Source organism: Bison bison, unplaced genomic scaffold (genome assembly GCF_000754665.1).
Source record: "Bison bison bison isolate TAMUID 2011002044 unplaced genomic scaffold, Bison_UMD1.0 scf7180017864304, whole genome shotgun sequence".
NCBI classification, from domain to species: Eukaryota; Metazoa; Chordata; class Mammalia; order Artiodactyla; family Bovidae; genus Bison; species Bison bison.
Genome location: NW_011494876.1, coordinates 4177999 through 4201417, shown reverse-complemented (window position 1 = coordinate 4201417; position 23419 = coordinate 4177999). Strand labels below are relative to the sequence as shown.

At 43.5% G+C, this 23419-nt stretch overlaps 1 protein-coding gene across 1 annotated transcript in view; it reads right to left on the bottom strand.

Annotated features, from left to right (window-relative positions):
- CADPS (Ca++-dependent secretion activator) overlaps window positions 1-23419 on the bottom strand; it is a 439169-nt gene that overhangs the window by 61375 nt on the left and 354375 nt on the right. The window contains exons 20-24 of the mRNA XM_010851925.1: window positions 21499-21654; window positions 17400-17547; window positions 8483-8497; window positions 7524-7598; window positions 6555-6638 (exon numbers count right to left, since the gene is read on the bottom strand). Of these exons, the coding sequence (XP_010850227.1) occupies window positions 6555-6638; window positions 7524-7598; window positions 8483-8497; window positions 17400-17547; window positions 21499-21654 (478 nt within the window). The remainder of the gene's footprint in view (window positions 1-6554; window positions 6639-7523; window positions 7599-8482; window positions 8498-17399; window positions 17548-21498; window positions 21655-23419) is intronic.

Below are 23419 nucleotides of genomic sequence, written 5' to 3'. Positions count from 1 at the left end.
GCTCTGGCCCGACCCCGAGTTACAATGAACTTCCAGTTTCCAGAATGAAGTAGACCTTCGGGGCTTCCCTGGTGGCTCAGATGGTAAAGCGTCTTCCAGATATGCAGGAAACCCGGGTTCAATCCCGTGGGTTGGGAAGACACCCTGGAGAAGGAGATGGCAACCCACTGCAGTCCTCTTGCTTGGAAGATTCCATGAATGGAAGAACCTGGTAGGCTATGTCCATGGGGTCGCAAAGAGTCAGACACAACTGAGCGACTTCACTTTCACTTTTTTCTTCTCCAAGTCTTTGTACTTTGGACATTCTTTGTTTTCTTCTTTACCAGGTGAGATTTTACTTATATATTAGACCTCTGCTCAAATGCCCTTCCTCTATGGTCTCCCAGATGAGGCTGGGTCTCTTTGGGCTATGGTCCAATTGCATCAGCTACTCTCTGAATAATCGCTACGCTTGTAAATTACTTGTTGAGAATGTCTCCCTCATAGGAATATACAATAAGAGATAATGTTTCTCTCATTCATTGCTAAGCTCCCAGTGCCTAGCACATAGTAGGTGCTCCATAAACATGTATTGAATGGAGCAGCATAAAACTAAAGATTGTTCAGAATGCATAAAGGAAGTGGGGAGATTCTGTATGTCTACTCCTTTGGTTTTACTGCAAAACTAATTGGCTGGTGGGTAAATTATAACATACTTTTGCTGGTAAGATGTGAGAAATACATGACTCTTTCCCTTAAGAATGATCACAGACAGTCGATGGTTCTGGGAAGAGTCACTAATTACCTTCATCTATGGGTTTGGCACCCCACTCCAGTACTCTTGCCTGGAAAATCCCATGGACAGAGGAGCCTAGTAGGCTGCAGTCCATGGGGTCGCAAAGAGTCAGACACGACTGAGCGACTTCACTTGCAGTTTTCACTTTCATGTATTGGAGAAGGAAATGGCAACCCACTCCAGTGTTCTTGCCTGGAGAATCCCAGGGAGGGCGGAGCCTGCCTGGGCTGCCATCTATGGGGTTGCACAGAGTCAGACACGACTGAAGCGACTTAGCAGCAGCAGCAGCATGGGTTTCTTAGCTTCTGTGGGGAATAACATTCTGGTGATAATTAAGCAGTAGATTTAAGGTGGAGTTTTATCAGCTGTGCAAGACTCAGCTGGGCACATTACTCAACTTATCTCATCTGTTAAATGGGATAATCATCATATCTATTACATAGGGTGATTGTGAGGATTGGATGAGAAAATTCATGTCATTCACTTAGCACTGTGCCTGGCACATGTCATGTTCAAAGCATGTAAGTATTTACTACCATGGCTGGTGCTTCTGTCCAAGGCAGGCACCTCTACTCTGAAGTGTAGAAGCCAAATGACTTGAATCACATGAATCTAGCATCTGATAATTTGATGAGGTTACCCTCTGAGGAAGAACCAAGACCTCTCTGTCTACACCGCCATCACCAGCCCACACTGTAAAAAGCCATTTCTCCCTTGCTGGTGTTCCCTGAAGCCAAAGGAAAAATAGAACACCATCAGAGGTAACACTGATAAGTCACGACCAACCTCAGCCCATGCTACAATTTGAACTGCTTCCTGATCAAACTGTTCTGTGGACAGAAGTGAATACCCTTCTGTGAATCCAGTTCTGGCCTTTGACTAAGCTGGCAGTCGTGCTCTCTGGCCTGCCATCAGGGGCTCTGCACTGAAGCAGTCCAAGCTGCTGCTTCATCTGCATGAACATCAGCCCTGGCCTCAGATTCTAGCAGGAAGAGAAGCATGTCCACTGCATTTCATATCTAAGCGGCAAAACAATTAAAATGTTGACAAAAGGGAAAAAGGGTGAGTGAGGGTAATTTGAGACCTAGGAGACTGGTCAGACAGTGGAGCTTGGGCCCCTCAATAGCCCTAACATGGGCTTTATTCTCCCTAACCTGAGCAGTTTCCATGCTATGCTGTGACCATCTCAAATGGATGTGGGTGATGGGGGGAAATCTTAGGTAAATTTTAGGGGGCTTCAGGGAATCTGATGTAATCATTTTGTCCGTGGGCAGTGGGTGCCTCTTACATCCTCCCTTTTCCTTGGAGGCTCCGGAGTGTACAGGGAGACAGAAGGCTGGCCAAGCTGCAGGGCTTAACCTCCTGAAGCCTCACTTTCATCATTTGCAGGAGAGCCTTGTTGCAGCAGGATTGTTCAGAGGATTCGACAAGAAAAAATATATTTAAAGCACTTAGCCCTGTGCCAGGCACTTAGCAAGTGCTTAAAGGATAGGAGCTGAAGCTCTTGTAGCTATTTTGGACTTTCGAATTCATCTACCATAGCTATCATCAGATTACACTGAGGGGAATTCAAAGCCAAGGGGTGGTCCTGTGTCCCAGGTCACACAGTTTGCTGGTGAGGGGCAGAGCTGGTGTCCCGCCCCCAGTCTCCCCACCCTATGAAGTCTTTCTTCGCTGAATCCCTTACTCTCAGGACTCATCTGGCTTAGCTGAGTTCTCCATAAATCACACTTCTCAAGCTTCCCACCTTTGTTCCCTGCAACTGAATCTACCCTCTGCATCTCCTCAATCCTTAAACCCTCCTGATGTTCCTTTCAAAGTACCCTGTGGAAGTGTCTTCTCTGCTTTCCTGCCACGTGGCCATGGTAGCTGTTGTTCTGTCCAGAAGCATCTCCTCTCCTTTTTACCCATGTCTGTTCCCTTTAAGACTGGTCCCTCCATCTCCTCCTCAGAGAGACTGTCCAGGACCATCACAGCTGAAGGAACACTGCCTCCCACCTTCTCTCTGTCTCCAGTTTGTGGTCTGTACAGCAGTGGCCCCAGCCCCAATAACTTTCTCTTCTTTTTCTTTGTCTCCTATCCTCAGTGTAAGCTCCCAAAGGACAGAGAACATGCCACCCTCACTCACTGCTGGGTCTCTGGCACTGACATGATTCACAACACACAGGTTTGGGGTAAACACACACCAGGTGAATGAATGCATAAGCCAACAGACAGATTCTAGAAACAGCAATTTGGTAACACCCGGACAGGACAAAGGCAAAGATTTTAACTTGTTGGGAGGACAACCTAGACACCTGTTTGGCCCCCTTCTTGGCCTCCTAAAAGAACAGCGCCAAGCTACCCACAAAGACAGGGAGTCTTCCAGGCAGGCAACCCACACAAAAGCACATCTTGCAGTCGGGGGAAATGGGCGGATGGTTGCTAATTGCGACTTCCAACTGGGCTGATCTTTGAAAAGTTCGAAAGGCGCCTGCCTCCCTAAATCCCGGGCTGCTACCGCTGCTGGGGCTGGAGCCGGAGGAGAGGAGGGGTGTGCCTGGGCGCCTCTCAGGCTGGCACGGAGAAGACACATCTCCTCCTCCCTCCTCCCCCCAGCTCCTCTCCAAGAGAGGAAGCAATGCAGATGGAGACGAGAAATAAATATTCCTGCCTGCTCTGTGCCACTGCAGACGTTTTCCAAAATGTCTGGCTTGGACCATGAAATCAAGCCCACCCAGGAAAGGAGGCGCTCAGCGGGAGAAAGAGGGGGAAAAGGGTGGCATATTTGTCGGTACTTGTCAGCTTTCTGGGGGGCACAGCACACGGCTCAGACTTGGCAGCCCCCCCCCCGAGGCGGGGATGCGGTGAGTGCACAGTAATGCTTAAGGAATTGAATCGGAAATGGGAGCGAGTGAAGGAAGCCCTGCCAGGCTGTCGGCAGCATCCCTAAGCCTTTGTCCACGGTCGCAGGACTCCTGGCTGATCCCCCTGTCCTTGGTGTCAAGGTCTGGTCCACAGTACCTGCTGCCTGCACACAGGCCTCCGACCTCCACCCCGCTCTGGGATGGTTAACACCACGGTGCCGCAGGCAGTCTTCAAAGGCCCTGTGAGATTCGGGCAGGAGCCCAGGATCCACGTGTGGAGACATTCCTGCCACCTCTCTGCATAGCTCGCCTACTCCAGCGCTGGAGCACCGGCAGGGATGAGAACACAGGCTGCAAATGAGAAGTGGGTGCTTCTGGCCTTGGGGGAGCCGAGCGTGTGGGAGGAGTGTCATTAAGGAGGGGAAGTCACGGGCCCACCAACAGCCCCGCAGCGTCCCGCGGTGACAGGAGCTTCACGAGGCGGGCTGTGCGGCTGCAAATGTCTCCCAAAGGGGAGACTGAGAGGATGAGAATTCTAGCATGAACACTCTGGCACTGCTAGGCCTTCTTTGTTTCTACCCCGCTGTGAGGATCCCCCTGGCCCCACGTTCCTGTCTCCTCCGGATCACCTTTCACTAGGTCCCCTGGTAAGCGGGGAATGCTCCCCTGGCATTAGGGTGGGATCCTTAGAGGACTGAATTCTGCTCCAGGAAGAGCAGAGGGGCTTTTATGGTTTGCACTGGTTCAAATCCAGTGCAGCGAAAACAGTTGCTCAAAATGAAGACTCAAAGAAAGTGGTTATCTTTTGTGGATGTCAGGATAGCGTTTTCCAAAAATGCTGCCTTTAGTTCTCTTTTCACCATTTCCGTGACTTCGCTGAGGAATGAGAGATTATCTAGTACTTCCCACTCGTGTGCCCTGAATCCTTCTTTATGAATCTTTCCCGCTCACATGCCCATCTGCCTTCTAGTGTCAGGCAATTGCCAGCTGAATCCCACTCTCTCCAGGAAGCTGTTTGGTGGTGGGGAGAAGCTGGCAGAAGACCTGAGTTCCTGTCCTCATTCTTCCTGCTGCTGTGTGACCTTAGACAGATTACTCCCTGTCTCTGGGCCTTGGTTTTTTGGTTCATCAAAGAAATGGCTTGGACAGGGTTCCTTTTGGCTGTGACACATCATGGGTGGTCCTACTGAGTGAATCAAACTGCTGTTCTCTGTCATCATCCTTTTCCCATCCCAACTTTGCCAACAGATTCCAGAGACCAAGGCCATCACACTTTAAGGACTAAGTTCAATCCTTACACATGGGAAGGTCAAAACTGCATACCAAAATAAGCTGAGCACATAGATAAAGTACATACATACAATCTAAAAATTGCTTTAAATGTTTTCTGTCTACATTTCCCTTAATTCCCAGGAAATCTAATGTATGTATTCGGGAAAGACCAAAGCAGGATATATTTGCAAAGAACTTGTAAACATGTATTAAGTTTGTAATGCATAATCACCTTCTTAGTTATCTTTTATTAATCAAGGCTGCCATTTACTGAAACCTACTATGTGTTACGACTATGCCAAGTCCTTCTCACATTATTATCATCATGACAGTTCGTTACAGAAGAAATTACCTACTTTCCACTTGCCTACAACATTGGTAGCTGACATGAATTAACACAGAGAAACATAAACCGAAAACCAAAGGACACAATTGCATGCCTCCTACAAACCAAAAGCAAACTCAGGCTCAGAGAGGATGAGACACCTACTCTAGATCACACAGCAGGTTAATACAGGTAATGGGATTTGAACCCAGGTCTGCTGGATTCCACAGATGACGATGTGCTCCTCCTCTGGCCCGTGCTGGGCTCTGTCTTGGCATTCGATGCCTGTCTAGGAGATTCTTCATCTCCTAGAAGAGAGGTTTTGAAGGACCCATAAATAGCAGGTCCTAAACTAACTGCCTTTCTTACGGTGTTGTGAGAGGAAAACAGCTGGTCTACCAGCCAGCAAAAACCTTGCTGTGAGAAATGGCAAGAAAGCACGCAGCAGCGGTGCCCACCTCGCACAGAAGGAAGGGCGAACTGGTGGCCCATTTAAGCCACCATCTCCATGGATCACTTACCTACAGAGAATGAGTCTGGCTTCTCCCCATGACCTATCGTACTTCTGTGTCCATGCGGCGTGTTGGCACAGAATTAGAGCTTTTCTGAATGTGTACAGATTGGATCATGTGCAGCAGAAGTTGTAAGCTCCAGTGTCTCCAAGCCCAGGCCAGTACAGGAATGAGCAAAATGGCAAGGAAAGGGGCTACAGGGAACTGGTAAACACCTCTCTGATCTGTAGGGACTACCGACTGAGTTCCAACAGACTGCTGCAACACACACATGCAGACCGAAGGCTGCTGCCTGCCTGCCTTATGAAGACACCCTGGAATACTGACATCCCTGAGTTCTCTTGATTCTTAAACGTGGGCAGCTAATTCAGTAAAGAAAATTGTACCTGATATGGTGAGGACCAAACAACATCTACTTAGGAGCTCTATCTGACTTTTAGATCTCTGCTTGGTAATCTCTAAAATTAATTCTCCTCATTTGCAGGAAAAGGAGCCCAGAAATACCTGAGCTAGCTAAGGTGAACACAAACTGGCAACCCTCTTTGGATACATACATATATTAATAGAGACATATATGTGTCTGTGTACATGCGTATACATACATACGTACATATTATACAAAATTAAATAGGAATGATTTGGATTACTTGTTGTTATGAACTGTTCTGCTTATTTTCCTGTGTTATTATTATACATTAGCAGTTGACTGCAATGAACATATATATATACAAACCTTAAACCAAAATGACATAAAAAGCACCTCACCCCTAAACCCAAACCCAAACTAGAACATAAACCAAGAAAGAAAGAAGCTCTTTACTTACGGTAAATGACAAAAAAGAAGAAAACAAAGTCCCCTCATCATATCTGGACAATTTTGCAAGCACTCCTTCCAGGATTGTAACGAACTAGCAAAATAGCAAAAAGGGAAAAGAATCATTATTTCAAACTATAATTGCCCATAATAAAGAGCAACATTTCCCAACCTCCCAGAGACCAGCAATGAGCCCTTGCTCATTTTTAAGTTCTATTATTTGGTTCCTGTCTTTGGGGAAAGGAAGAGACTGCCTTTACATAGAAATATTTGACTTATTCGGCTTTCTCTTCATTATTATGTGATTGCAAATATAGAGTGTTACAGAAGTGCAAAGTGACAAAATATTATTGAGTTGCATATAGCATGCGATAATATTAAATGCACTTTTCAAAATCCAAAACTGCGCAAAGCAGTTTTTACGTTACATATTAGCACTACATTTAATCCAATCTATTTTTATTTGTATTTTATCAGTAATTTTGGGGAAACAGAAGTTTAGCACTGGCAAATATAAATGTCTTCCCATTCAGCATTACTTAGTTAAAATTCTATAATTCATGAGGATGACTGAAATAGCTTTATCTGACTTTTATGTTTTATTATGACTCTCACTGCATGTGAAACGAGGGGAAAGGGGGTTTTCATGATGGCAGAATTCCTTATTACCATTTAACTTTCGGTTTTTAAAAAGCTAACTTTGTCAGGGCTGAAAAACAAATATTTCCTGCATAACCTCCTGTAACACTGGGGGACACATGTTTATTAGGGTCACATATGCCACTTCATCAGTTCATCCTCGCCGGGCTCACAATCATCAGAAAAATCCTTCAGAGCTTCAGCTGGGTGACATACTATCTTGTTTCCTGAGAAATACAAGCACCCAGCGCAACTTTTTAACGTGTTACATTTTAATGGAAATGCAGACATAACAAAGCAATATTCACAATGAAACATTTCACCTTAAGCTGAAGGTTACCTTTGCAACCAAGAGTGTTATCATTTCTTTAACAGTTTCTTCAATTAGTTCGTCTATTTTTGAATGGTATTGATGCTAAAGAACACAGAAAGACAAACATTAGCATGTTTGGGAGGTGCTGGCACTGCATCCATCAGTAATTTTTAGACAACGCGATTTATAAATAAAATGTGGCCGGCAGACCTATTTTATTTCCATAGTCCCAGAAGCAGCTGTAAGATTCTGACTCCATGTCTTTGATGAAGAAAGATCAGAAGCTCTTAAAAAAAAAAAAATGACCAGACGCGTTGTTCCTTACCCAAAGCTTTTGCTGGCTTTGATATGTGTAGCCACACACATTTACAAATAGGATGCAGGGGTGGCTTAACAAATGGTCTGGCAGTGTGTTGATCTGGGTCTTATAAAACAAGACACCGCACTGATTTAATATAGAGGATGAAAATTATCTTTAGGAAACTGCTGGATGATATGACTTTGGGAATCACAAACTCCAAAGGGAATGTGACCAAGACTGACTGATTTTGCACAAACTGTTCTTAAGTCATCGGATCCTTTGTGTTACCGCCTGAGAGCCACCCAGTTATATCCCCAGGGATTGACTCAGTCTAAAGGCAAAGTATCTCTCCAGGAACTCTTGTGGCAGTTACTCAGTTTCTTCATTTGTGGAGAAGTAGACCCAGGTTTATAGGTTCTCCTGAGACGACTGCTAAGCTTTTTAATTTCTCGTACTACCACTGTCAATTAAAACTTAAACAGTAACGCAAAAACAAATCCCCACATAAACAAAAATCTGCTGCAAATGCCAGGGAAAAAGGAAAAGCGATTTCAACAGAAGATACTGCATGCCAGCTCCTTGACATTTATTAGATCATTTTAGTATCCATTTGAATTATTCCATATTTCCTTAACAAAAAATAACAATGCAAAACATTGCTATTTGGAAAGGAAAATGCACTTACCCACTCTTTAGCAAACTTTCAGAAGGATGATTAATTAGGAACAGAAAAGAAACAGTGTAAATAAAAATTAGGACAAAAGGACTCATGAGAAAAATAAAAATTAAACAAAGCATCCAAAAAGTTATGAAAACATACATAAACAATAAGCCATAGTAATGTGGTTTGATATTCTGATAACTGGCAATTAGGAGCAAAGGGATGTGAATTAGGTAAATTCACTTCAAGTCATAGGTGAATTCTGATTGTAATTGGAAGACTGAGATGAAGTCCCAGTGCAAAGTTGGTAAATCAAGATGTCTAAGAAAATCTGGCTCAGTTTCCTCATCTGCAAAACAAACAGGTAATACTACTACCGCCCAGGACCAATGATAAGGGAGGGAAACTAGTAGAGAATGAGGCAAACTCTGTATGAAGACATTTAGCATTATTAATATGATGATAAAACCAGGGCTAAGTCCTTTCCTGCCAGTACTGCTCTCAAGCTCAAAAATCTACTTTGAAGATCATCCTGAGGGTCTAGATGTGAAACCATTTTGTCAACTATAATTGCAATTCAAATATTTGTTCAAGGTCATAAAAGAGAAGATAAAGCGAGGGAGCGATCACCATCAGTCATCTCATTTTAGTTTTTTTTTAATTTATTGAAGGATAATTGCTTTATCATTTTAGTTTTTCATTTTAGTTGATTAGAGGAAAATAAGAACAGGAATGGTCCATGTTGGCTCTACTGGTAGCTTCATGAAAGTGGCACAAACTGGTAAGTGGCATAAACTTCCAGGTAAATGGAAAAACTATCTGCAGGATTCTGTGTTAGAAACACAAAGAAAGATGTCAGAGCAAAAGAATTTCAGGAGTACTGACGAAGCTCCAAATTCATTTTTAGGTCTTCAGATAAGATCCAGAATCACATGCTTACTTTCCCTCCCTATGTGACTGCCTCCCTCTGCTAGATTTTCTTTAGAATTACTATAAATGATTCACCTTTATTAAATTAATTATGAGGTTTAACTCAGGAAAGCTAGCTGCAGGCAAAATAACATAATGTGAAATATTAAATAAGGGGCTTCTAACCAAGCAAAGAACATCACTGAGAACAGGAACTCTCTCTTGAAACACTTGGCTGAAATGGCAAACAAAGCCAACGGCAATCACTCTCCACACTCTAAGAAAGATTCTGGCTTGGGCTTCCTGGTGCTCCAGTGGTTAAGAATCTGCCTGCCAATGCAGGGGACCAGGGTTCGATCCCTGGTCCAGAAGGATCCCAAATGTCTGTGGAGCCTGCGAGCTGCAACTGCTCAGCCTGCACACCTAGAGCCTGTGCTGCGTAACAAGAGAAGCCACTGCAAAGAGAAGCCTGCTCATCGCAACTAGAGAGACGGTAGCCCCGCCTGCTGCAACTAGAGAAGTCCCTGCATGGCAAGGAAGACCCAGGGCAGTCAAATATAAAAAAATAAATCTTTTTTTTTAAGGAAGATTCAGGCTCTTGATTGGAAGATTAACAATGTTATTTTGGCTTCCGAAGTGAGAGAACCTCAAACCTTTTCATTCTCTAAGGAATCCAAGCTGAAGTTTATGGAGACATGGGAGCCTCTTCCTACCTTCAGTATTTCCATGTGGAACACAGTCCTGAGCATTCTCCAGGGAGAATCACTGTCTCTCCCTTTCTCTCTTGGTGAATATTGGGATCTCCACGCTTCTACATCTTTCTTTTTTTCCTACTTATGAAAAAAAGCATCTGCCATGATTATTCTGCTTCTGACTTCCAGAGGAAAAACTTGAGCATGTTCATTTCTGCCAGTCTATTTCCTCCTCTCCTCAGTGGGGCTAGAATTAAACCTCTTGTGAAAGTAGAAATCATATTCATCAAACAAAGTCATGAAACGATGCTCAGAAACATGATTTAGAAACCCAGAACTGCTATCTGGCAGAATACTACAGTTACTGATTACTACAATGTTTACATGTGTGTATACATTCTCTCTGCTGTGCTGTGCTCGGTTGGTCGTGTCTGGCTCTTTCTGTCGTTATGGACTGTAGCCCTTCAGGCTCCTGTGTCCATGGGATTCTCCAGGCAAGAATACTGGAGTGGGCTGCCATTTCCTCCTCCAGGGGATCTTCCTGACCCAGGGATCAAACCTGCATCTTCTGTACTGACAGGCGGATTCTTTACTGCTGAACCACCAGGGAAGCTCTTATATGTAAACTGTAATCTGAATTAAATAAAACCTACTTTGGGAAAGGTTGTACAGCAGGGTAGTATCTACTCTGTTAATTACATAACAAAGGGTTACGTATTAAAGCAGCCCCCATTGCTAGTCAAGTAATTACAAAAACACATGAATTCCTTTCACCAGATTCCTCTGAGACTTATTTGACTAACTTGCTTTTCTGGAGAAATAGTGACCAAGGAATCTGCCTTCACTGTTCTCTCAGGAGACACATTGCTCCCTGCAGATGAGAAGCTCCATGAAGGCATATAGATACTCATGGGGCATCTTTTAATTACCATCCTATCTAGATAGTATTTTCTTGGTGGCTCAGATGGTAAAGAATCTGCCTGCAATGCAGGAGACCTGGGTTCAATCTCTGGGTGGGGAAGGTCCCCTGGAGAAGAGAATGGCTACTGATTCCAGTATTCTTGCCTGGAGAATCCCATGGACAGAGGAGCTTGGAGGGCGAAAGTCCATGGCGTTGCAAAGAGTTGGATATGACTGAGTGACCAACACTAGGTAATACTAGATTACCTTGTCACAAAATTTCTTGCAGTCAAAGGAACGATCCAATTCTGCCTATAACCTCAGTCAGTTCAGTTCAGTCGCTCAGTCGTGTCCAACTCTTTGTGACCCCATGGACTGCAGCATGCCAGGCTTCTCTGTTCATCACCAACTCCTGGAGCCTACTCAAACTCACGTCCATCGAGTCAGTGATGCCATCTAACCATCTCATCCTCTGTTGTCCCCTTCTCCTCCTGCCTTCAATCTTTCCCAGCATCAGGGTCTTTTCAAATGAGTCAGTTCTTCGCATCAGGTGGCCAAAGTATTGGAGTTTCAGGTCTTGCATCAGTCCTTCCAATGAATATTCAGGACTGATTTCCTTTAGATTGGACTGGCTGGATCTCCTTGCAGTCCAAGGGACTCTCAAGAGTCTTTTCCAACACCACAGTTCAAAAGCATCTATTCTTCAGTGCTCAGCTTTCTTTATAGTCCAACTCTCACATCCATACATGATCACTGGAAAAACTCATAGTTTTGACTAGATGGACCTTTGTTGGCAAAGTAATGTCTCTGCTTTTTAATATGCTGTCTAGGTTGGTCATAGCTTTTCTTCCAAGCAGCAAGCGTCTTTTAATTTCATGGCTGCAGTCACCATCTGTAGTGATTCTGGAGCCCCCCAAAATAAAGTCTCTCAATATTTCCATTGTTTCCCCATCTATTTGCCATGAAGTGGTGGGACCAGATGCTGTGATCTTAGTTTTCTGAATGTTGAGCTTTAAGCCAACTTTTCCACTCGCCTCTTTCACTTTCATCAAGAGGCTTTTTAGTTCCTCTTCACTTTCTGCCATAAGGGTGGTGTCATCTGCATATCTGAGGTTATTGATATTTTTCCTGGCAATCTTGATTCCAGTCTGTAGCCTAATATGGTACAAAAGGGGATCCTGCCTACTTTGGCATTTTTCAGTCCTCTCTGTTGGTTTTCTTAGGTTGGTTTGACCCTAAGGGCTTCCCTGGTGGCTCAGCTGGTAAAGAACCTGCCTGCAATGTGAGAGACGTGGGTTAGATCCCTGGGTTGGGAAGATCCCCTGGAGAAGGGAATGACTACCCACTCCAGTATTCTGGCCTGAAGAATTCTATGGACTGTACAGACAGACCATGGGGTCGCAAAGAGTCAGAGACGACTGAGCCACTTTCACAAGGACCATAACAATATTTCTAAGTTCTATTCTAGGGCGCTAGGTTGTGCTGACAGCAAGGGGACCACTGACCTTCAACGGCACGGGAAGTTTGGAGAGTTTACTTTTGCTTCTGATGAGCTAAGTTGCAACGAATTCACAATCACTTTGTGAAAATTATTCCACTTGACTTCCTGTGCAGCACATTTTGCCTTGTCATGGAACAGATTGTGTGTATGTTGTCTTTCTGTTAAGACCATCTGACCTCGGAAATGAGACGAAAACACACTAGACCAAGTGAGAAACTATTTAATACACAATTTCCTCTCTATTGGGGCTTCACAAATTTTAATGAAAAAATAAATATTTAAGATGGAAAAGTATGGTTAACAAATGTTTCAACAGCTGCTTTTAAATGAGACTTTATCCCAGTGATGAAATTCAGGAAGTGATCTTAAAATTGGAAAACACTGTATCACCTGGTTGGTATCTAGTCCAAAATACCTTAAGGGAGTTGGAATCTAGGTAGAAACAGGTATAAGTAACTAGATATATAATATGAGTTTACTATCAAAATATTCACATAATGAAAAGAGAGTGAAAGTGAAGTCTCTCAGTTGTGTCTAACTCTTTGCGAGCCCATTGACTGTAGCCTGCCAGGTTACTCCATCCATGGGATTTTCCATGCCAGAATATTGGAGTGGGTTGCCATTCCCTTCTCCAAGGGATCTTCCTGACCCAGGGATTGAACCCAGGTCTCCTGCACTGCAGGCAGATTCTTTAGTGTCTGAGCCACCAGGGAAGCCCCACAAAATGAAAGCTACATAAAAACACTGGACTTCTTTCCACCCAGTATTGTGATGTCTGCAGCCATCCTTGGCCAATCTCACTTTAACAACTGTTTTACTTTGGAGATGAATATCATCATTCTACAAAGTGAGAAAAATTGAGAGATCACTTGCATGAGACTTCCCAAGAAAGTTCTGGCCAAGGTCACAGCTACAGAGCAAGATGCGTGAAGGAAGTACATATTTACAATGACGTCTGGTTTCATTTTCACCGTTCTCAGTCATTTGGCATTCAAAGGTCACAAGAGGCCTCATTCCTCACAAGCTGGTCACTTAGGTGTCTCTGATACAGTTATATCAGGGAGAAATGGCATAGAAGATCACTCTAGCGTGGCTTGGGAAAGTGACAGGCCGAGGGTAAGGATCACAGACTAGAATACAGTACTGGATGGGCTCTTAATAAAGATCATTTAGTTCAGTTGTCTGTGCAGTAGTTCTGGGAAATTGTGAAACATTTATAAGTGTCAGTTATTGCTTTCATTAAAAAAAAAAGAAAATAAAGCATGTTGACTCATTTAGGGGTAAATACATGAAGTTTGTTCTACTACATAAAATAGAATAATGTCCAGAAAGAAGCAGTCACTGCTGTTCAGCCTTGAAAATGTTACTATTTGGGAATATCCAAGACCAAATTTCTAATCTTACACACAGAACTTAGGTAGCTTTATCCCCAATTTTGACAAGCTACATACCTCTCAAATGTTGTGTGTTGCATACTCTATCTCTCATCTGACCAATGACAGCAAGATTATGAGAGTAAGTGACTTGCTCAATGTCATGTAGTTTGGTAGCTAACGTGTACAATTCATATGATTTAGTTATTAAAACCATTGGAAAGTTTATTCAAGAAAACCAAGGCTTCGAGATTAAGCCAATGTCATACTACTCTAGCACAGAACAGATTAGTGGTAAAAATAAGAGACGGTCAACTGTGACAAAACAAACCGGTTATTTCTCATCCTATATCTCCAACCAGGGTCTACAGGTTGGCCTGACAAGGCCCTGAAATTGTACAGTGAAATTTATCAAAGTATGTTTTTTTTTTCTTCTAGGAAACGGCTTCATCCACTTCATCAGATTCTCAGTAGGCTGCCTGACAACACCTCCCTCCACTCCTTCACCCTACTCCCACTACCTTCTCAAATCCAGTTCAAAAAGAAAAGATCAGAGTGACTAGTTTTATTCGAAAAGATGGTTCAGCCATCTGACCAGGTAGGCAGGAATTCTATGATCAAGGCCATAGCTGAGTCAAACTGAAGAGGGGCTGTAAAAGTTGCCAAGGGTAAAGGAAGGCCAGTCCTAGTGATACCACCCTTTCCTGTCCTGAATGGTGCCATCCTTGTGAAACTCAGCTAAAATGGACATGCCAAGCAGCTATCAGGAGAAACAGATAAAATGGATTTAAACATTTTTCTGTTTTAAACAATGTTACCAAGAAAGTGAAAAAATAAAAACCAACCCATAGAAGGTAAGAAAATAGCTGTATATCATATATATGATAATGGTCTCATATCCAAAAGATATAAAGAACTCTCATAATCAAACAACAGATAACAACCCAACTGTGAAAAGGAGCAAGAGATTTGAGCGAATAGACATTTCTTTAAAGAAGACACACAAGTGGTCGATATGCTCATGAAAAGATGGCCAACATCACCACAAATCAAAGCTATAATGAGACTCTGTGTCATCCACACTAGGACGGTGATACCAAAAAGATGGTTAAGAAGAAGTAGTATTGGCTACGTTATGGAGAAACAGGATTTCTTGTACATTGCTGACAGGAGTGCAAAATGGTGCAGCCACTTTGCACAACAGTTTGATTGTGCTTCACAAGGTAAACACAGAGTTACCATATGACCCAGCAATTTCACTCTTAGGTATATAGCCAAGAGACGTGAAACAGAGGTCCACATGAAAATGTGGACAGGAATGTTCGCAGCAGCATTACTCGTAGTAGCTGAAAAATAGAAGCAACTCAAATGTCTATCAACTGACAAAGCGATCAACGAAGTGTGGTATATTCATGTAATAGAATATTATTCAGCTATAAAAAGGAAATATGAATACATGTAATAACAATGGGTGAATCTTGAAGACACTCTGCCATGTGAAAGAAACCAGATTATCAAGGGTTACACATGAGATGCCAGTGATATGAAAAGCTCAGAATAGGCAAATCCTTGGGAGACTGTAAGTAGAGGGGTGGTTGTCTAGGGTTGGAGAGGGAGAGTTGGGGAATAGGAATTCCTATGGGTCTGGGTTTCTTTTCAGGGGGATGAATATGCCCTACAACTGACTGTGGTGATGGCTGCACAATTTTGTGAATATACTAAAAATGACTGAATTGTACTCTTTTAAAAGGCTGAATTTTATGGTATGTGAATTATATCTCATAATATAAAAAAAGCTCAAAGGGAGAAACATTTAGAAGGGATGGTACTTTGGAGTTTGAATTCAAAGGTATTTTAATGAACTTTAGATATCACTAAGAACAGGTTTTTAAAGTAGACTCTGTGAAGCCTGTAAGATTGTTCAGAGTCCCCCAGAGAAGTGTGGGCGGGTAGGTGGCTGGTGGGCAGTGAAGAAGTGCAGAGGTGGAGTGGAATATGGTAGCTTGGACTCTGGGCCCCCTATTTCTTGAATTCCTGCCCTCTCCACTTCATCCAGAACAATTTTATTCATTCCTTATGCTGGCCTTCTTGGTGAGGTCTGAAGAATCGACAGCTAAAAACAGCCTTAATGAAACTATCCTTTTACAGATGAGGAGACTGAGGTTTGAAGAAGCTGAGTGACTTGATCAGCTCCAGTTTGCAGCACCGCCCAGGCAAAAGAACCAGGGTATGGATGCCCATCTAACCTAAGCCTTCCTCAGGAGGCTGGCTTGTTGCACCTCAGTTCTTCTCCATAACTCTTTTTGGATACTGAGCCTCCAGACCAGTGGTTTTCACAATGGGGTCTCCAGAACAGCCAGCAGCATCAGCATCACTAGGAAATTTGTCAAAAATACAAATTCTTGGACCACACCCGAGACCTATCGGAAACTCGTGTGGGGTGAGACCCAACAATCTGGGTTTTAAAAAGCTCTCTGGATGAGTCTGCTAGGCACTGAAACTGGAGAACTACTGCTCCAGATAGTTCTCATGCAGTGAATAGAGCCAGCAAAGAGAACCACTGCCACCTTGCATTTGAGGGTAGTGCTTAGAACACAGCACCCTGGGGCAAGGTACCCTACAAGAAAATCGATCAGGAGCAGCAGCTAACAGGGATGGCTGAGGAAGCTGACTTGGAGGGGAAAGAAGGTTAGAGACAGTCTTGCCAGGAAGAGAATACCACCAACCCACATTTAAAAATGGAAGGTGCTGAAAGAGAAAATAAATAACGAATAAGGAGCAAATATAATTTAGTAAAAATTCTGAGCATATAAGGCTGGTATCGAAAGATCTGATTTAGGAGCAATTTATGCCAATTGGCAACAACATGAGAGTTGCCAGAAATGTTTCTGAATTAATTCTAAATTGGTATATGAATATCTAGCTGGCTTAAGGCCATCAGAGAAAAATGATCATGATAGTCTTTAATCAAGCCCAAGTTGCTGTTTCTTTCTCCTTTACATTTTAAATACCACTTCGGGATTGGAAACTTAGCAAAGGACTAAACTTTTGGTCAGGGAAGATTCACAATCCACTCAGTCTAAGGAAAATGAAAAGCCTGCGATTTCTTGGAAGTTCAAAGCCTGCTGGCTGGGGACTGGGTGGCAGGGTGATCTAATGCTATATATCCTGGAGGCTGTGTGATGCTAAGAAGAGCTCTCTCCTGCTGCCCAGATGCTCAGGTAATGAAATGCACTTCCCATGTGAAAATGACTTGCATTCTGTCAAACACACCTGCTGGAGATGCCAGCCCAACAAATAAGATCGTCAAACTTGATCTGACTTAAAGGAACTTTATGGCCACCCCAAGCCCAGCCAAGAATCACTTCCAAGTGACTGGCATAGTCATCAGCACATGCTTTAGAAATTTACTTAATGATCAGACAGCAAACATTCATCTGTGGCTTAATCCACGTTAGAGTGCATTTCTGAAACTAGCAGGCTAGAGTAGATGGAAGGAATTTGTGAAGTTTTCTTCTACATGATCAATGGAGGGGGGGATGAAATCTGTATCTTTTTTTTTTTACCTCTTGGCCCATTTCCATGCTGCAAAGTTTTGTTGATTGAGCTTTGGCATCAACCATAACATTAAACATGGTGCATATTGACTGTGGGACTCGGAAATCTGTTGATCGACTGGTTTTTTGCAGCTTAACTTCAAATGCAATCCTGGTTCTATTAAAACAAAGTAGGAAAAGACCAATTCAGCATTCAGATGGCAGCAGGTGGAGGAGACATTTTCTGAGAGGTCAGTGAAAAAGAAAATTGAAGGCTGTAATCAGTTTCAATCGACAATGACTTCACATGTGTTCTTTTAAAAATGACTTTCCCAGCTAAGGAAGCCTATTCAGAGAGACAGCCACGTAAACCCTTCCTTTCTCCGCAGCACATGGAACACCTGTAGCTCAGCGTATTTCTGTCTATAGTTTACATGCTACGGAGAACCCTAATTGCAGAAGAATGAATGAACAAAAACTCAATTACAGCATTATAGCATATATAAGTTCGCTCACATCTGCACCTGACTACGTTGAAATACTTCATTAAAAAACAACCATCCTCACCCCCTAAAGCAGTTTCTAATGTTAACAAATCTCACGGTGGCAAATATCTTAAATGACATTATTTTTTCCCCCTTTCTGGTTGTGAAAGAGAGACACATAAAAAAAAATTCAACAAGTTTATTATATTGCTTTAAAGACTAAAAACATAGGATGGTTACCTTTGGGGAGGAGACTGAAATTAGGAGAAGTGGTCCTGGAGAGTGCTTCTACTATGTTTTGTTGTTTTTTTTTTGGCTGTTGCTGGGTTTTTGCAATGTTAAAGCATTGCTTTGCAATAAGATTATATTAATTTTACAAGTAAAAGCATCATAATATACTTACCATTTCAAGTCGTATACAACGGTGGAAACTTAAAGTGACTTAATTTTGACATAGGTCAAATTATGATCCCATCAATGTGCTAACTGCTCACAGGAAAAACCTAGTCTGACATGAGCAGGTGGTAATACAGGGCTGAGATGTACTCCTTGATATCAGCATTGTAAAGGGGACCAGTTAAGATTTTAAGAGGTTTCAGGGAAGTGGGTCAATGTCATGACATGTCTTTAAAAAAAAGCACCTGGTTAGTAAGTGGCTTTAATAAAGCTCCTTCCGTCTGGTGCATCTTTTGAGCATTGTTCATGGTCAGGTTCTGGAGATCACGCAGGCACCAGGAGAGCACTACTTTAAGAGGTATTTGTAGCAGTTTTCTAACAGTGCATAGGGAGGACCACACAGCTAGTTAGCTCAGGAAAGGATGCCAGCTTGCTAACACACCCTGGGTGCATGCAGGGAAGCCAAGTATAATTTCTAAGGTTGGAAGCCCAGTTCTTAAGGAAAAAAAAAAAAAAAAAACTAAAAGGAAAAAAAACCCTTAAAACACCCTATATATTATATGATCATGTTAAAGATAAATGTATCTTGGCTCCCAAAGACTCGGTGCACTGAAGAAGCTTTCTAATCATGATGATCATTTTAAGCTACGTTGAAAATACATCGCTTTCTGGTTTTGTGAAAAGGGGGCCTGATGCGGACTGACTTGGACAGGTCCCTGTGCTGATCTTCTGAGGTTTGTGTGCCAGTTCCGGCCCCAATTTGAGAAATGGAAAAGCTAAATCACTCCCTTACAATGAAGTAATCGTCTTCTGTTTTCACAGGAGAGCTGTTCATAGCCCTTGGAGTGTGTGGCTGTGAGAAAAGGAAGCTGAATGCAAAATTAATATGACTGAGAGGGCTCCATGGGGTGGAAAAGCCAAGGTCAGTTACTACACTGCCTCTCAGAGGGTGGTTAGGGTGCCTTATTTTGTGTGGATCTCACATAAAGGAGACCAGAGGCTCCGTCAAATGTATGATTTCGACTGCTGAGAAACTTTGAAATGAGTGCCTGATTGACTTTCAGGCACTGCACATTTACACCTATGTAGTAATGTTCTTGTCCTCCTAGAACAAGACCCTTTTATTCTTTCCCAAAGAGGAAAGCTAACGTTCTAGGCTCTACTCATGTACGTTCTATGTCTTACAACATCCAAGGACTTCTTCACTTTTTAACTTCCGAATCTGGGGGTCTGGGGATGGTATTTGCCGCTATGCTTGCTCTGATCTGCTTTTGTTGGGGCCTCAATTGAAAGGGACACTGGGAAATGTATGTGTCCAGTTCAGGTGTACATGTGAAGCTGACCAACTTCTGTTCACAAAAGGTTACCTAACAGCTGCTATGTGTCAGGCATGAGGAGGGGACCTGAGGAAGTTTAGGAGCTCAGAACGAACAAGATACACTTCCTGCTTTTCAGTAGCCCGCAGTCTTGGTGGTGGATGAACCATAAAGACGTGTGATAAGGGGAATTCCATGGCAGTCCAGTGGTTAGGACTCTGAACTTTCACAGCAGAGGGCGTCGCAGGTTCAATCCCTGGTTGGGGAACTAAGATCCCGCTAGCCAAGCCATATGGTGAGGGAGGAAATAGAGTCACTCTCTACCTTTTACATCCCTGTGTCTTCCCTTTTCCTTACAGCATCTCCCTATTTCTTACTCCATACTCAGAAGCCTGGCTTCTCAGAAAAGGGCAAACAAGTCTTTGTGTACAATTGTGTGCACAGACCAGAAGCTAGCAAGGCTTCATTCTAGTGCATTGTAGCCACTGTGTAGCTAGAATTGTGCACCTAGCTGTAGATCAAGGGAGAACTTTTCAGCACAGGGAGACTGCCCTGCAAGGAGTTTTTGGTGAGATGGTATGGCTTTAGGGAAAGATTTGCTTTTCCTAAAAATGACTATGTAGGAAATGGTGGAAATCAAAACCCTAAGGAAAGATTTTGACCACTGGTTAGAGAAATAGGCTTGTCTTTGGTTCTGTGATTGGGAAGAAAACAGTAAAACACAAAACCTGAGTCCCTAGGACTTTAAGCTCTTAGAAGTGCCATCAGACAGACACCTGCCCAGAGTCCTCGGTGCACACAGCCCCTTTCCCATTTCCTGCTGTGATGCTCCCCAACCTGGGACTTTTGCCTTTTCGGCTTCCAGTTTTGATGCTATTCCTTCTCTTCTCTTCTTGCAAGATACAAGATACCAGATTCAGATCACTCTCAGCCAAACCCAACCCCCATCACACACAACTGATCCATCAACTCAACTATACAACATCTGGAGATCCAGAGGAGTCTGTGGTGTCTGGGAGACTGGGGGTTTCTGTGAGCGAGGAAAGATAATGAAACAGTTATGAACTGGAAAAGGAACTTGGATGTGTGTCTGGAGATAGACAGGGTGATGATAATGATGTCAAACCAGACAAATCTCCTCTCTATCTCTGATATTCAGATATAGACACTCCATGAGGGAAGGGATGAGATCTCCCATCCTTGCTGGCGTGCCAAGAACTCAGCACCATGCCTGGCAGACAGGACGAGCCCAAACAGTTTTTGTTCCCTGTCCTCATTTCCTTCTTATTTCTTGGGAAAGTCTACCTAGAAAGGATAAATGCAGCATCCCCACCTCAATCCCACAAGCCATGGTGACAAAGTGGGCAATGTGTAGGAAACCAAAATGCACAATTAATGTCTCATGCCCCTTTGTTGCTATCTAGTTAGATTTTGGGCAAGATAACTCATGGTCAGCATGTGGTATGTGCTCACAAAATGAACGGTGCTGAGGAGGTCTTGTCTACATCACTGCAGAGTCAAGAGATGCCTGCTCCCTGTGCTTAGAACAGTGGATTAGTAGGTTCTCCTTTTTCTTTCCAGCCAGCTATCCACCTACACATACACTCATACATTTAACAAATACATATTAACTAAACATTTTGTGCCAGACACTTATGGGTATTAAGGATACAGAGACAAGAAGGACCCTTTCCTCACAGAGCTGAATGAAAACATAGGCAGCCTTATTTTGTGCCCTCTTTTGTGGGGTTTGGCAAGATGTGGGAAGGCGAACAGAAGCTTCAATGTGGTCACCACTCCAGCTGACTATGACAAGCAGTCACCTTCTCCCAGACACTCCAAGTGATGGCTGACTCAGCAGCCACCCAGTCCTTCCTGAGTCAGTGCACAGCAGGGAAGGTGTACAGAACCTGTCCAGCCACCTGTGCTCACCTTTTGACACAAGATTCGATCATGTCACTTGCCATCAGCTTCAGCCGTTGTTCCAGGTGCTTTCCAAACTCTTCTTCGGGCCAGTGCAAGTCCCGAATGAAGGTCTGCAGGGCATCGAGTTTCCAGAACAGATCTTCTGAAGTGCCTGATCCATTACTGGCAGGATAAAAATGAGAAAACAAGAGTCACCCACTGGCTGAGGGTTCTGCAAAAGCTGACACAAGAACAAGGGGGGACTAGAAGGCTTAAGGCAAACAGTGGCTTCCACATACAAAACGACGAGTGTTGGCGTGGAGGTGGGGGCAATCTCCACTGGCAGATTAGAGTTTTACCATACATGACTTAGCAGGCTTGGTTCGGCCAATTATTCCAGACCAGTGAGAAGTCTGAGGACGTGCTGCCCCATCACTCGAACAATGTATGGTAAAAATCAGCCTTCTTTTAATAACCACATTAACACATGTGATGATTCAGATGAAGGCCACGAACCAGGGGGAGAAGTAGGTCTCAACGGATAATAACTACATGGCAACATGCAGTTATTCAAATTCAGGGTTTCATGCATTTCCCCAGTTCCCCTCCAGAGCGGAGGCCTCTTGGAGACTGCACAAGACTTTCAGTTGTAAAAGGACAGTGCTAACAAAGTGGTGAGCGAGGACCCACTTTCTCCCTTGAAGAGCTGGAAAGAAATTAGGGTGACTCAAACCAAGCTGAGTACACCTGGATGCCTTGAATCCGAGATTCTTGCTCAGTTTGGTTATTATTCCAATTTTCATAGACCGGCCCATTGCATGACAGCCCCAGGACAGGGTGGGTTGTGGGGGGAGGTGAGTGGACAAGGAATATTTGCAAAGCTTTAGGGCACAAAACCCGAGCTCCTGTACTGTTGCACCATCTTACCCAGTCCTCGGTACAGATGGAGAAACTGGTCTCGATTCCTTTCTGTACAATGACGTTTAAGAAACATTTACCTGGGCCAGCGACGGAAAGCCTGCGTACGGGAACTGCTCCACCTCCCGCCCTCTCAACCTTCTCTGGCTGGCTTCCTCTTTTAAAACAATTCCAGTGGGAGTTCTAAGGGGTGGCCACCCCCCACCCCCTTCCTCGCATACCACTAATGCTAACACGGCAATTTATAAAATGTCCAACATACCATGCATTACCACTTGTTCTGACATCGTCTATAGAAACAGATGAGAGTGGGTGTTTCTATTGTGACAGATGCCAGCTGCATTGAATTAATGCTTCAGAGAGAGAAATAGAGCTAGTGCATGAGTGCATACACAGCTACTGCGGGGGGGGGGGGCAGACTCCCAACATGCCGGGAGGGAGCCCAAGGCCTGCACCAACAGGGTCACGTGTTCAAGGACAGACCAGTCTGAGGTCAGTACGTAGATGTATCTGACACGAAGGAGCAGGTAACATGGAAACACGTCCTTAAAATGAAAGGTGGCAAAGGAGGAAACTGAAATCATGAAAAGATATAGAATCAGGCATTTCCTGGTGGGTGACTGAGAATCTACACCTTCTTTCAAGATACTGTGGTAGGCAGTGTTCAAAAGTGGGGGAGTGCATCGTCAAAGTTCGGCCTTCCCCCTATCCCGTCCTAGGCTTGGGAAGAAGAAACCCCAACTTTGTCTAGTCTAAACCCCGTTTTGGAACAGCATGGTTGTATGTTTTAAATCATTAAGTACATATGAATGCAATAATTGGTATTTATTACAACAACATTTTGACACCCATCTGGTTTCAGAGTTTCAAAAAATTCTTCTAGGGTTTTTTTTCTTTTTTCTTTGAAGAGCTTATTATTAAGTTTTGACATGAGGAAAAGAATATTTTCTTTTTATTTTTAAGATAAACTGTTAATGTTAAGGCAATAGCACCAAGATTATTTTGATTGCTGAGCAGTTACCAAAATGTG